The 14,424-nt window shown below is 36.9% G+C and overlaps 1 protein-coding gene across 6 annotated transcripts in view; it reads right to left on the reverse strand.

Moving 5' to 3' along the window:
• Positions 1–413: 413 nt before the first annotated feature.
• EYA1 (EYA transcriptional coactivator and phosphatase 1) overlaps positions 414–14,424 on the reverse strand; it is a 220,537-nt gene continuing 206,526 nt past the window's right edge. For all 6 annotated transcript variants that reach the window (XM_047842334.1, XM_047842331.1, XM_047842330.1 and 3 more), the window contains one exon: positions 414–2,328. In XM_047842334.1, the coding sequence (XP_047698290.1) occupies positions 2,248–2,328 (81 nt within the window). In that variant the 3' untranslated portion in view covers positions 414–2,247. The remainder of the gene's footprint in view (positions 2,329–14,424) is intronic.

Raw genomic sequence — 14,424 nt, forward strand, 5'->3', positions numbered from 1 at the left:
GTTGTGGGTGTTCTTTATAGATGAAACTGCTTTCTATTGCTGTCCCCTCGGTGTTTAAGTCGATAAATCGGTGCTCTGCCATCCAAGATACTTGATGCTGAGTTCTGGTCTATGGTAAAGTTGAGAGTCCAGTTTATATAGTTTTAGAGGACGTATAGAGCTCTTCTGTTCATCTGTTCTTCCAGTGATCAAAGAAACAGCTGTTCCCTTTCTAGTTTAGTCGCCTGAAGGACTGATAAAGCCATTATGACCACCATGGCTTTATCCCACTTCCTTTTGTTAGACCAGAAGCATTCTAATGCAGCCCAGGTCCTGCTGTTTCTTGCAAATGAGCGATAAGAAAATATACTCAAGGAGCTTACAGTACATCACAAATCAATTTTATTAACTTAAACACAAAATTATTGAAGAAAAAGTCTGTACACGATTGTGGACACAACACACCTTTATACAGTAAAGCCAAGATAAACTTTTTCTTTCCAATCTGCAGAGTACAAAAACATAAAATGGAAAGGCTAAAAAATTGTCAACTTCTGTTTGTTTCAAGCAAAAAAGAAAAACCCAAATTCGATTGTTAATTTAAGCAGTTTGGAAAATTCACGAGTGACTAATTCTAGCAGCAGCATGAAACTTCAGAAAAAGATACAGTAGCTCTTTAGCTACTTTGGGTTAAAGCTGGTGTGTTTTTTTCCCCCAATGTAATACAGTTCATCTAAAAAATAATGTCATAATAATGGAAGTCTTTGGTGCCCAAACTCATCACCGTTGGAGAAACTGTCTTATCACATAACAAAGGTGACAATTTTTATTTCCCAGCTTTATACACACCGTAGGTTAAGAATAATCTCCGTGAGGACGATCGGGCCATGTCCACTGCCTGCAATGAACTTTCCAGGGAGGGTGGGGATCGGGGAAAGGTGTGGAGGAAAACAGAAGCAACAATCAAAAAGTTTTGCTCATTTCTAGAGACGTGGTAACGTCCTCCTTTATCTAATCAAGAAGATGCAGACCCTATCGTCTGAGCACACAAAAGTTTGCTAGTCTCCAATTCATGAGCCATCTTATTAATAAAATATATCTATCGATCATCTACATTCTTTCTGTGGGAAGAAGCATTTGTATAATCATTTTTTTCAAGTAGTTACATATAATACATTAGTGTTGAAAATGAAAAGGTGAGGTGGTAGGAGGAACTTTGTTTTTTATTTTTTGAAATGATTTAAGACACCGCTGTGTTATTTTACCAAGGTCCTCCTAACAGCATTAAAAAAAAAGATGATGGAAAGAACAATTTGGAAAACAAAATCCTATTAACATCCATGCTTTTGGTCTTGACAACATTATCTAAAAAAAAAAAATCCATTATCTACATATTTATAACCAGTACGTCGATAAGGCACCACGCATGACTTTGTGCACATACTGCCTCTTACTTCACGATCAAGGCATCGCTACCTTTCAATATCATTTTCTAAACGATATGTAAAAGAATCATCCATTATTACAAATTTACACCCAAAATTCTCTCTGTACATGATTGTCTCAGTGATGTACATATTACACGTTTAAATTAGACATACTTTAAACTACTTTGCAATGTGCTAAAATTCAAAGTACTTGCTGTGTCGTGAGGCAAAGGCCTTTAATCGCTTATTGTGTTATATTGTCTCTTCAATTATTTGCTGTCAAAAAAGTCTGGCCGAGTGAACTGGACGGTGCTTGAGTCATACCTCCATAAAGCTGTTTTTTTTTTTTTTTAAGTCTGTTCATAAATAAGTAGAGATGTACAGGTTACCCTGGGTATGAGACACCAAAAAGTAAACTTTCTTTACAAGAAAAATCCCCTCGCCAGTCTTCAGGGAACACATTTCAGTCTTTGTTGTGCAATCAAGTTTGCTGTATCGGAGAAGCTCTTTACGTCACATTGAAGATGCGAAAAACGTAAGCGTTTGCAGGTCCTTTCTTCACAGGTTTGAACCATGTAGTTAATGCGGCAAAGCCGCATTACACTGTACTAGAACATTCTCATGGCTTATTTTCATTGGCTTCACAGTACTAGAGTCAACAGCTGTTCTGAAGAAATAGGTGTGGCCCGTCGTTGACCACAGGGGCAGAGGTGAAGACCGACAGCAGCTGTGCGTCAACGAGTTGCAATCGCGAAGTCAGGTATCCCAGCGCGGACACAGGCTTGCTGGGTTTGTTCCTGGTCGCAGGGCAGTTGTGCGGCTTCAAAGTGCTAGGTGGCTGTTACAGGTACTCCAGTTCCAAGGCGTGATGTAGGGCCATGAGGTCCGAGTGGCTGGAGATCCTCCAGAAGGGCATGGCGTGCTGTGAAAGGAGCAGACACACGGTGAGGCCAGACAGCGCTCCCAGCAAGAAGCCTTAAAACCTGCTTTGGAAATTCGCTACGATGCTCACCCCCTTGTTGCAGTATTGTGAGAACGGCCAGTTAAGATCTTAATATCACGTCTGTTTAAAACAAAAATCCAAACTTAATCCTCCCCTAAGAATACTGGACTGCACTTTAACATATAATCTGGAGTCTGTTTAAGAAAGGGATGGCTATTTCTTAAGTTGATCTACACTGTCATTGACTATGAATTCCAAAACACAGTAGCTGTGCGTGAAACTTTGTCAAAAGCAGTCACCTTTCAAAACATGGATCCAGTGGACTTTTTGATGCTGAAAGTTTAAGTTTTCCTTAAGTTGGTAGTATTTTACGTTTTTCAAAACTTGACTGATGTCAGAAGCAACTTTTTTTTTCTTCATTTATTTCCATTAGGCATTCTTTGCACTGACCTTAAAATGGCTTTACCATATGGGAAAACTGTAAATGAACTTTTGTTGGTAGTTGATTTGAAAAAAATCAACCTAAAAATCTAGTTTAAATGAGACTATTTGTAAGACACCTAGTTTAAATGATGAGAATATTTGTAGAACACCCGACTTAGCCAGAGATGATAAAAAAAAAACAGGAAAACAACCGAGGTTACCTCATCCATCAAGGATGAGAACATGATTATAAACTGCCATTGTACAAAAGCTCTATAGTAAGTACCTACACATCAGCAAAATCTCTTTTAAATAAGAGAAAGATAATCATCATTTTTTAGAGGACAATATTCTACTTAGCCTATAGAATAACAGCTTTTAAAAAACAGCGCAAAGACTGGAGTATAATTTTCAATTCTAAGGAATTAAAAAAAAAATCAGTATCAATTTGCACGGAAGGAAACAGTGGAATTTAAGTTAATTTTTGCATGTGTGTGGGGGGGTATTATGTGTAGGTAAAATGGAAGCAAATAACTATTTTGATGTAGATCATAGAGATGTTGTATTCTGGGAATGGAAACTATTAAGTTACTTATTAACAAGGCCTTTGTCCCAAATAACCGGCTAAAAGCATGTACCACAGTCCAATGTCAAATGGACTCCATATCTTTGTCATCCTTCAATAGCGATAGTCCAGCATTGAGTACTAGAGATCTCTTTTCAAAGTTTTAGGATCTACTTGGCAATTTTTGACTAGAGCAACAGAGTGTGCTACTTTGCATTCATTTATTCCTTTTTTTTTGCGTCTGCAGGGATGGTGTAGATGATGAGCCTGGCAACCTCTGTTTTATAAAAGGACTAGGAAGAGGCCAGTTTCCCTTTGCCTGCAGAGATGGGGAAATACCTGGTAAGAGGAGGTAATCGTTAAGCTAGGTACAAAAGGATGATCATTCAGAAGAGCACTTTCTAGCTGTGTGTGTGTCTGCCTGTGTGTTCAGCGGCAGAGAATGAAGAATTCCATTGTTAGGATACTGGCTGTAAGTGAGAGAAAGACACGATTGGCTGCGGGGGGGCCAACATGCAGCAGGGCTTACAAGGAGGTTGTCGGTAATAATGACAGCTGTAGGGTCAGGCACTCTCCTCAGCACTTCTCACAGCCTCGCAGATTCAAACCTCTCTCTAACCTCAGGGATAGATAGGTATTACCATCCCTATTGCACTGATGACAAAACAGACTCGGAGGAGGAACAGAGAGGTTTAAGTAACAGCTGGCAAGGATCGAACACGCGATTCACACCAGGTCGGCCCTGAACCTGAAGCCCAGATGCTGAAATGCCTCCTAACTGTTCTCTATGGCATTTTAATCCAGCGGGGTAAATTATCAGCCCCACAGTATACAGCTGAACACACACACACACACTCCCTTCCAAGTTCTGAGTGAGCGACACTGAAAAATTTGAGTGACTATGATACACACATCAGATTTGAAAACGGATCCGTTACAACACAGAAAGCTATCCTTCTTTTTCTCTCATTGGAATAAAAATTCATGTGTACTGTAAAACATTTGTAAAATGTAGAGCTTGCGTTTTATAGAGAAATACAAACCATTTCTAATGCTACTATCCAGATAGCCCCCACAAACATGTTTCTATATTATATGTGCAGACTCCTATTTGAAATTGTGTATATATAATATGTACCGCTCTGCACCCTATTCATTTTACTACTTAATATCAAGTCCATTTTTGACACATCATTTTGAAGGGAAATCCTCTCCACTACATCAAAAGTTTTCAAGTATTCTTACAGATTTAACCGTTTACTTGGCATCTATGGTCATATCCTCGTGTATTTTTCTTACTTTCTTTCTGGTCTTATTTTCTCTAATTTGCCAGAGATCAGGTGCCCCTCCCCAAAGCTGCTTCTCACGAACAAGTGAATAAAGGAAGCTATAGAGTAGCTCTATTGCTCTCACAGAATATGCTTTCAGGATGTAGCAGAGAATGCCGAAGGCTCTTCAGATCGCCATCCAGCAGCTTTCAGGACAACTACCTTCGTAAATACATATAAAAGTCCTTCTATAAGAAATGGAATGCTTTTTTTTTTTTCAAAGTAAGTTCAGTCAAATTCTTTTACATGTTGATTATCTGAAATTAGATATGTTTCCCCTAGACAACAAAACACATCACAGTACGTACTGTAGAATGCAATGCGTGGCAGAGAAATTGAAAAGGGAACTGAAAAAAATCCAGCTGATTCTTTGGTACACGCTTAAGATATAAATTAGGCATTTAATTCCACAGTAAACAAAGTAAAAAAATGGTTATACGTCTTATCTTTACAGGTGTAGGAGATGATGCCAGTCTAGGGCACATTTACTTTAAACTGTTCTAAACCATTCTTAAAACAAGTTTCAGAAAGGTGAGGTTATTCACAGAGAGCCCTGGATTGGCTTGTTTACTGCCAATGAAATACTAATGGCTTTTGTCTTCCTGTACAGAGTATCAATAAGAACCACATATCAAGTAGCACCCTGAAACAAATTCAAAAGATGGAATATGCCTGTGGTATATTACGGACACAACGCATCACGATGCAGTGACGATGGGGTCATCGATTTGAGTAAAAATGCAAAAGGTTTTACAGTGGTAACTGGCAACCCTTAGGTGTGCCTGAAAGGGAACAGGTGATCTCTGGGACCCCCCACACAAGGACTGCAACTCCACCCTCAGGACTAATTCAGAACATGAAGGTAATGATCTTTGTTATAATCAGCAGTCCTATTCTCACAAAAATTACAGGGCTTCTACTTTGAGAAATGTGTATTTAACATTAAGTGAGTGATTATAAGACTGAATCTAGGGAGAGGACAGGAAACTCAAACTCCTCTTAACAAATAATGAGAATGTCGCAAAATAATATTTTCCCTAACTAGCCACATACTCATGCAAAGACTTTATGAATGTACAAGAGCTTCCCAGCACAAGTGGGTGCAAAGACAACCATTTTTTCTAAAAAAAAAAAAAAAAAAAATCAGGTGCCAGAATGAGGAGACCTGGGTTATATTCTCAACTCTGACATTAGGTGTGTGACTTTGAATTATGACATAGTTTTCTGGACTCTGTTTATTAAACCTAGAAGCACTCTTGAGTCATTTCCCCTAAACCTTCATTTTATAGATAAAGTCTATGACTTTAGTATTGTAGCTACAGCAGATGTATAAAATACTATGCATGACCTATGTCCCCCGTTGACAAGAATCAGTAGGAAAGAAAAGGCACAGAATTGACAATGAAGAAGTAAAACTATTTGCAGATGACATGATTTTAAAGACTCCACACACAAAAAAGTGTTAGATCTGTTGCAGGATACAAAATTAACATACAAAACCAGTAGTGTTTCTATGCATTAAAAATGAATTATCCATACAAAATAAAATTATTCCATTTACAATAGTATCAAGACCAATAAAATACTTAAAAATTAATTTAATCAAGGAAAATAACTACATTAAAAACGTGTAAGACATTAATGAAAGAACTTGGAAGACATATACAAATGGGAAGGTATCTCATGTTCATGGAAGAATTAATATTGCTTCAATGTCCATGTGATCCAAAACCAACTACACATTCAATGCAAAACCTATCCAGATTCCAATGGCAGTTTTTAGAGAAGTAGAAAAAACAAACCTGAAATTTATATGGAACTACGAATAACCCCAAATGGCCCAAAAAATCCTAAGAAAAATGGGAAGCATCACACTTCCTGATTTCAAGCTATATTATAAAGCTCTTGTAATATAAACAGTATAGTACTGACATAAAAACAGACACATAGATCAATGAAATAGAATCAACAGCCCAGAAATTAACCATGTATATATATGGTCACATAACATTTAACAATGGAGCCAAGAACACTCAAGGAGAAAAGGTAGTCTCTTTAATAATTGGTGCTGGGAAAATTGGCTTCAGACATGTAAGCCAATGAAATTAGCCCCCTATCTTATACCATTCACAACTATTAACTCAAAATGGATTAAAGACTTACATTTAAGACCAGAAACCAGAAAAATCCTAGAAGAAAACAGAAAAAAAGCTCCTTGACATGGACCTTGGCAATGATTATTTTTGGATCCCTAAAGCACAAACAAGTGGATTACATTGGACTAAACTTCTGCACAGCACTAACATGAAAAAAACAATCTAGGGGTGCCTGAGTGGCTCAGTCGGTTAAGCATCTGACTTCAGCTCAGGTCATGGTCTCACGGTGTGTGATTTCAAGCCCTGCATCGGGCTCTGTGCTGACAGCTCAGAGGCTGGAGTCCGCTTCAGATTCTGTGTCACTCTCTCTCTCTGCCCCTCTCTCAAAATTAAATAAACATTTTTAAAAAATTAAAAAAAATGAAAAGTCTAAAGAATGGGAAAAATATTTGTAAGCCACCTATTAGGTAAGGGATTAATATTCAAAATATATAATAAATTCATACAAATCAGTAGCAAACAATAAATAGGTATTTTTTCCAAAGAAAATATGCTGACAGCCAATAGGTATAGGAAAAAATGCTCACTGTCACTAATCTGGAAAATCCAAGTCAAAACCACAGTGACATCTCACCTCATGTCTGAGAAGGGCTATCATAAAAAAAGACAAGAGGTAATAAATGCTGGCAAGATTTTGAAGAAAAGAGAACCCTTGTTCACTGTTGGTGGGAATGTAAAACACTAACAAACCCAGAACTACCCTATGATCTGCAATTCCACTTCTGGGTTTCTATCCAAAGGAAACAAAATCATTGTCAAAGAGATATCTGTTTCCTTATGCTCATTAGAGCATTATTCACAATAACTAAGACACAGAAACAACCTAAATATCCATCAATGAATGAATGGATAAAGAAGTTGTGGTATTCACATACGATGGAATATTACTCAGTCATTAAAAAAACAAAACAAAACAGAACAAAACAGCTTACCATTTGCAACAACATGGATGGACCTTATGCTAAGTAAAATGAGTCAGAGAGAGAAAGATAAATACTGAATGATGTCACTTACGTGTACAATCTAAAAAAAAAAAAAAAAAATCCCAAACTCCTAGAAAAAGAGATCAAATTTGTGGTTACCAGATACAAAGAGTAGGGGAATTGGATGAAGGTGATTGAAAGATATAAAGCTCTGGTTATAAGATCAATAACACTGCTTTATAGTATATTTGAAAATTAAGAGTAAATCCTAAGAGTTCTCGTTTTTTTGTAGCTATAATGATAGACGTTAACTTACCGTGGCAATCACCTTGCAATATATGTAACTCACGTCGTTATGCTGTACACCTTCTCAAACTTAAATAGTAATGCCTATCAATTATATCTCAATAAAACAAAAAAGAATCAGTGAATAAATTCAGAGAGAAGAAAGCTCAGTTGTAAGCTGGAGAGGGTACGTTGAGCCTGCACTGAATTTGAAGAATGGGCAGAGCTGGTTAGGTAGATGGGAAAGGGCTCTCAGTCAGGACATAGTCTATGACAAGGCTGATAGGAGGGATGTACAGAAAATTTAGTATGGAGGTGATGAGCTTTGAATGATATGTTCATAATAAAGACTAATGAGGAAGGAGATTTTTCCAGGTAGAAACACTTGGAATGTCTAACTAGGAAGGATGGAATAGAGAGGTGTGGCTGGCCAGTAGCAGAGAAAGTACGCAGAAGGATAGGAGAAATGGAGTGGGTACAGTGGACGGGACACAAATGAGGAAACAATTCATGTGTCCTGGTGATGGGCTGGGGGAGGGGAACACCAAATAAATCCGAGTGGGTGAACTGGGTTAGTTCATCAGCGGATATTCAGATGGAATGACACAGGATGACTAAATGGAGATATTCCATCACTTAACTGGAGCCATGGGAATGAAAAGAGCTAACCAGAAATATTAACAGAAATGATAGGTGAGGAGTATATTATTAGTTTATTAAGATTAGGCATTATTGAGAATAACGGATTCCAAAGCCGAAATATTGGAAAGTAGTACAAGTTTTTACAGTGTTAGAAACAAACTATTCCCTGAAGAATGGGAAAAGGACACCTCCTTCCTGCTCCTCTTGTCCATGTGTGCAATTTTCTAAATCCCTTTATGCCACCTCTCCTCCTCATCTAGTATTTTGCACTTACTAACATAAAAAGCTGGGTGCATGGACACTCACATGTAAATTGAATTTTGCCGAATTACTAAGAATGTATTAATAAAATATTTAAAAACATAAAAGCACATAACCTTTGGCTTAGGTATTGTACTTCTAGGAATTTTCCCCAGAGATACACTTGTCCATACGTGAATCACATAAAGAACATTTACTACAGAACTGTTTGTAATAGTAAATATGAAAATCACCTAAACGTTCAGCCTCAGGGAACTTATTAAAGTATAGCGCAGCCATGTAAAGAAATTAGAGATGCAGAACTCCATACACTGATACGGAATGAATGCCAGGATACATTGTTAAAAAAAGACCATAACTGTGCTTTCATATGCATGTATTATCTCTAGAAGATTGGCATATGGAGGTACAAATACTTCCCAAATTGTAAATAAAAAGATCTCGGAAGATAGATTATTCTAAAAATTCATCATGAAATTTATTGCATGGCATTGCTCTTTTAGTATTTGCATATCTGCTTCTACTCGAGACAGAAGTGAATTCTTTAAGAACAAAGATGAAATCCAATTCAAGATCTGGCATATACAATATGCTCATTAAGCAGTAAATAAAATTAATGGCTTTAGAATAACAAAATTTACTGTACTTGGTGTTAGGAAGTCTCAAATCTGCAAAAAATGTTACCGTTTTTTTATAAAAGCAGCTCTCATTTTTCTCATATTCTGAATAAGCTTAGAATTGAACATTAGTAATCACGTTCTCTACTGCATCTTGGATGTGAGCAAATTTTAGAGTTCACATTTAAAATGGACATTTTTTGAGTTTGTCTAGTCCAAGATGGCAATGTAGGAAGACCCTGAATCCACCTCCTCCATGAATATACCAGATATACACTTATTTATGTATTTAGCAATATCTCCTGAAGAACTGAGGGTTGACTGAACAGCTTCTGCAAAACAAAAGACCAGGTAGAGAATGGCAAGAGAAACAGAGTCAGGAACGCCCCGCTTCCAATGCCGTGGATTGCAACAGGGAGGGATAGTACCAAGAAACCATGAACATGTTCGTCTGTCCTGGGCCACGAAACAAAGCTGCAGTTCAAAGGGCAACTAGAATATAAAGGATCCAGTCCTAGAACTCCACCAGTGAGGGAGCTGCTGAAAATCTCTCTAAATTGGAGTGGCAAGCACCACAATTTATGTTCTCTTTCCACCTTGATAGTATGAACCAGGGCAGGGTCTGGGTACCATAGCGAACCCGCCACCTCAGTGAGCCCACCGGAACCCCAGCTGTTCCACTAAGGTGACTCACATGGTGGTATACCCGTGCTCACTATAGCTCCAGTCATCTTGCCAAGGTGACACCAGCACAAAGCACCCCGCAACACTCCAGACACATACCACTTTGCTGCAGATCACTTGCCAGGGCACCCTAGCCTATAGGACCCTGAGAAGCCATGGCCCATGCCGGCCTTGGCTCTAGCTACCCAGGGCACTCTGCACAAAGAGCACCAGGACCACCCTGACCTATGCCTACTTAAGCTCTGGTCATCCCACCAGGGCAGCCCCAGCACTGACCCCAAGTCCATGCCGGCCACAGCTCCAGCAGTCCAGCCAAAGTTACCAGGCATACACAGTCTATAAGATCATTCCTTCAAATTTAGGAGAAATAGCTGTCTTGCTGAATTCATGTAAACAAGCATAGAAAGTCATGCAAAATGAGGAGACAAAGGATTATACTCCAAAAAATGAACGAGCTAAAACCTCAGAACACAAACTAAATGAAACGGAGGTAAGCAATCTACTTGATAGAGTTCAAAGTAATGGTCCATAAATGCTTGCTAGCCTTAAGAGTGGATGAATTCAGTAAGAATTTCAACATAAAAAATAAAATATAGCAAAGGGCCAATTAAAGTGGGAGAATATAAAACTGAAATGAAAAATATACTAGAGGAAATTGACAGCAGATTACAGGATGCAGAACAGGTCAGTGATTTGGAAGAAAGGGTAATGGAAACCACCCAAGCTGAACACCAAAAGAAAAAAAAACAAGTTTACAAAATGAGGATAGGTTAAAAGATCTCTTAGACAACATCAAGCAAACAAATATTTGCATTATAGGGGTCCCATATTGAGGGGCAGAAAACTTTCCTAATTTGGGAAAGGAAAGAGACACTCAGGTTCAGGAAGTTCAGAGAATTCCCCACAAGATGAACCCAATAAAGTCCATACCATGACATGTAATAATTAATGACAAAGTTTAAAGACAAAAAATTTTAAAGCAGCAAGACAGAAGTAATTAGTTACATATAAGGGAAGTCCCCACAAGGTTATCAGCTAATTTTTCAGCAGAAACTTTTCAGGCTAGAAGGGAGTGGCACGGTCTTTTCGAAGTGCTGAAAGGAAAAAAACCTACAACCAAGAATACCAGGGAAGATTATCATTCAGAATTGAAGGAGAGAGTTTCCCAAACAAAACTTAAAGGAGTTCATCACCACTAAACTGGCATTACAAAAAATGTTAAATTCTTCAAGTGGAAGAGAAAAAACTATACTTAGGAGAAAATTATGAAAGGAAAAACTTCATGAGTAAAAGTAAATATACAGTAAATGTAGAACAATCATTTATAAAGCTACTATGAAGGTTAAAGACAAAAGTAATAAAATCAACTACACCTATAAAATTAGTTAAGAGAACTCACAAAATAAAAAAATGTAAACTATGACAACATGTGCATAAAACATGTAAGTAAAATGAAGTTCTTTTAGAATGTATTTGTTTTTAAGTGACCATCAACTTAACATGGGCTGCGATATATTTAGGATATCATATATGAACCTCATGGTAACTACAAACCAAAAACCAATAACAGATACATAAGAAACAAAGAGAAAGGGGACCAAGTATAACACAAAGGAAGAGAGCAAGAGAAGAACACAAAAACAACCAGCAATCAGTTAAAATAGCAATAAGTACATCCTATTAATAAGTACCTTAAATGGTCTAAATTCTCCAGTCAAAAGACATAAGGGTGATGAAATGGATACAAAAACAAGACCCATCTACATGCTGCCTATAAGGCACTCAATTCAGACCTAAAGGCACATACGACTGAAAGTAAAAGGGATGTAAAAGATATTCCATGCAAATGGAAATAAACAAAAAAGATGGGGTATCAATGCTTATATCAGACAAAAATAGACTTGAAACAAAGACTGTAATAAGAGACAAAGAAGGGCATTGCATGATAAAGAGATCAATCCAACCAGAGGATATAACAACTGTAAATATTTATGCACTCAACACTGGAGCACTTAAATACATAATACAACTATTAATGGAAACAAAAGGGAAAAAATGACAGTAATACAATAATAAGAGAGGACTTTAACAGCCACCCCCTTACATCAATGGCTAGATCAATCAGACAGAAAATCAACAAGGAACAGTGGCTTTGAATGACACATTAGACACGATGGGTTTGGCAGATATATACAGAACATTCCATCCCAAAACAATAGCATACACATTCTTTTCAAGTGCACTTGGAATGTTCTTGAGGACAGATCACAAGCTGGCCACAGAACAAATCTTAAAAACTTAAGAAGATTGAAATCACTTCAAATATTTTTTCAGACCCAAACAGTATGACAGTAGAATTCAATTATAAGAAAAAACTGGAAAAAACCCCACAAAGATGTTGAGGCTAATGGGTCAACAAAGAAATTAAAGAGAAAGCAAAAAATACAAAGAGACAAGTGAAAATAAAAACACAAAGGTCCAAAATCTTTAGGACACAGTGAAAGCAGTTCCAAGAGGGAAATTTACAGTGATTCAGGCCTACCTCAAGAAACAGAGAAAATCTCAAATAAATAATCTAACCTTATACTTAAGAAAAAAGCCCAAAGTTACTAGAAGGAAGGAAATAATAAAGTTCAAAGTGTAAATAAATAAAATAGAGATTTAAAAATAACAGAAAATACCAATGAAACCAAGATCTGGATCATGGAAAAGATAAACAAAATTAGGGTGACTGGGTGGCTCAGTTGGTTAAGTGTCCAACTCTTGATTTCAGCTCAGGTCATGGTCTCAGTTTGTAAGTTCAAGTCCCAAGTCAGTCTCTGTGCTGATAGTGCAGAGCCTGCTTGGGATTCTCTCTCTCTCTCTTTCTCTCTCTCGGGCCCTTTCCCCACTTGTGCTCTCTCACACTCAAAACATTTAAAAAAAGATAAAATTGATAAACCTTTCGCCAGACTCATGAAAAAAAAAAGACCCCAATAAATAAAATCAGAAATAAAAGAAGAGAAATAACCTACACCATAACTACAAAATATTATTAAAGACTATGAAAAATTATATGCCAACAAATTGGACAACTTAGAAGTAATGGATGGATTCCTAGAAACATATAATCTTCCAAACATAATCAGGAAGAAATAGAAAATCTGAACAAACCAATTACTAGTAATGAAATTAAATCAGTAACCAAAAATTTCCAACAAACCAAAAATGTCCAGGACCAGATGGTGAATTCTGTTAAACGTTTATTGTTCCAATTTTAGTTTATGTGCTGCTGAAGTAAGTAGCCTATCAAATATTTAAAGAAGAGTTAATATCTATTCTCTGAAAGTATTCCCAACAATAGAAAAGGAAGAAAAGCTTCCAAATACAATCGAGGGGATCAGCATTACCCTGATACCAAAACCAAAAACACTTTTTAAAAAAAAAATTACAGGCCAATATCCCTGGTGAACATAAATGCAAAAGTCCTCAACAAAAATTAGCAAATCACATTCAACAATACATTAAAAGGATCTTTCACCACAATCAAGTATGATTTATTCTGTTCAACATCTGGAAATATATCAAAGTGATACACCACATTAACAAAATCAAGGATAAAAATGATCTCAATTTGCAATCTCAATAGATGCAGAAAATAAATTTGACAAAACTTAACATCTGTTTGTGATAAAAACTGTCAACAAAGTGGGTTCTAAGGAACGTACCTCAACATAACAAAGACCATATATGATATAAACCCACAGCAAACATCACACTCAATGGTGAAAGACTGGGAACTTTTCCTCTAAGATCAAGAACAAGACAAGAATGTCTACTCTTACACTTTTATTTGATGTAGAATAATTAGAAATGAAAGATAATAGCATAAAATAGAAGTCCTAGCTGTAGCAATGAGACAAGAAAAAGAAAAGCCATCCAAATTGGGAAGAAAGAAGTAAACTCACTATTTGCAGATGACATGACACTATACATAGAAAACCCTAAAGACCCATGCAAAAACTACTAGAATTAATAATGAAGCAGCAAAATGAAATTAAGAAAACAATTCCATTTACAACTGTACCAAAAAGGATAAAATACCTAGGAATAAACTTAATCAAGGAGATGAATGAACTATACTCTGAATAAAACACTGATGGAAAAAATTTAGGATGACACAAATAAATGAGAAGACATTCCATACTCACG

Source organism: Prionailurus viverrinus, chromosome F2 (genome assembly GCF_022837055.1).
Source record: "Prionailurus viverrinus isolate Anna chromosome F2, UM_Priviv_1.0, whole genome shotgun sequence".
In the NCBI taxonomy this organism is placed as follows: domain Eukaryota; kingdom Metazoa; phylum Chordata; class Mammalia; order Carnivora; family Felidae; genus Prionailurus; species Prionailurus viverrinus.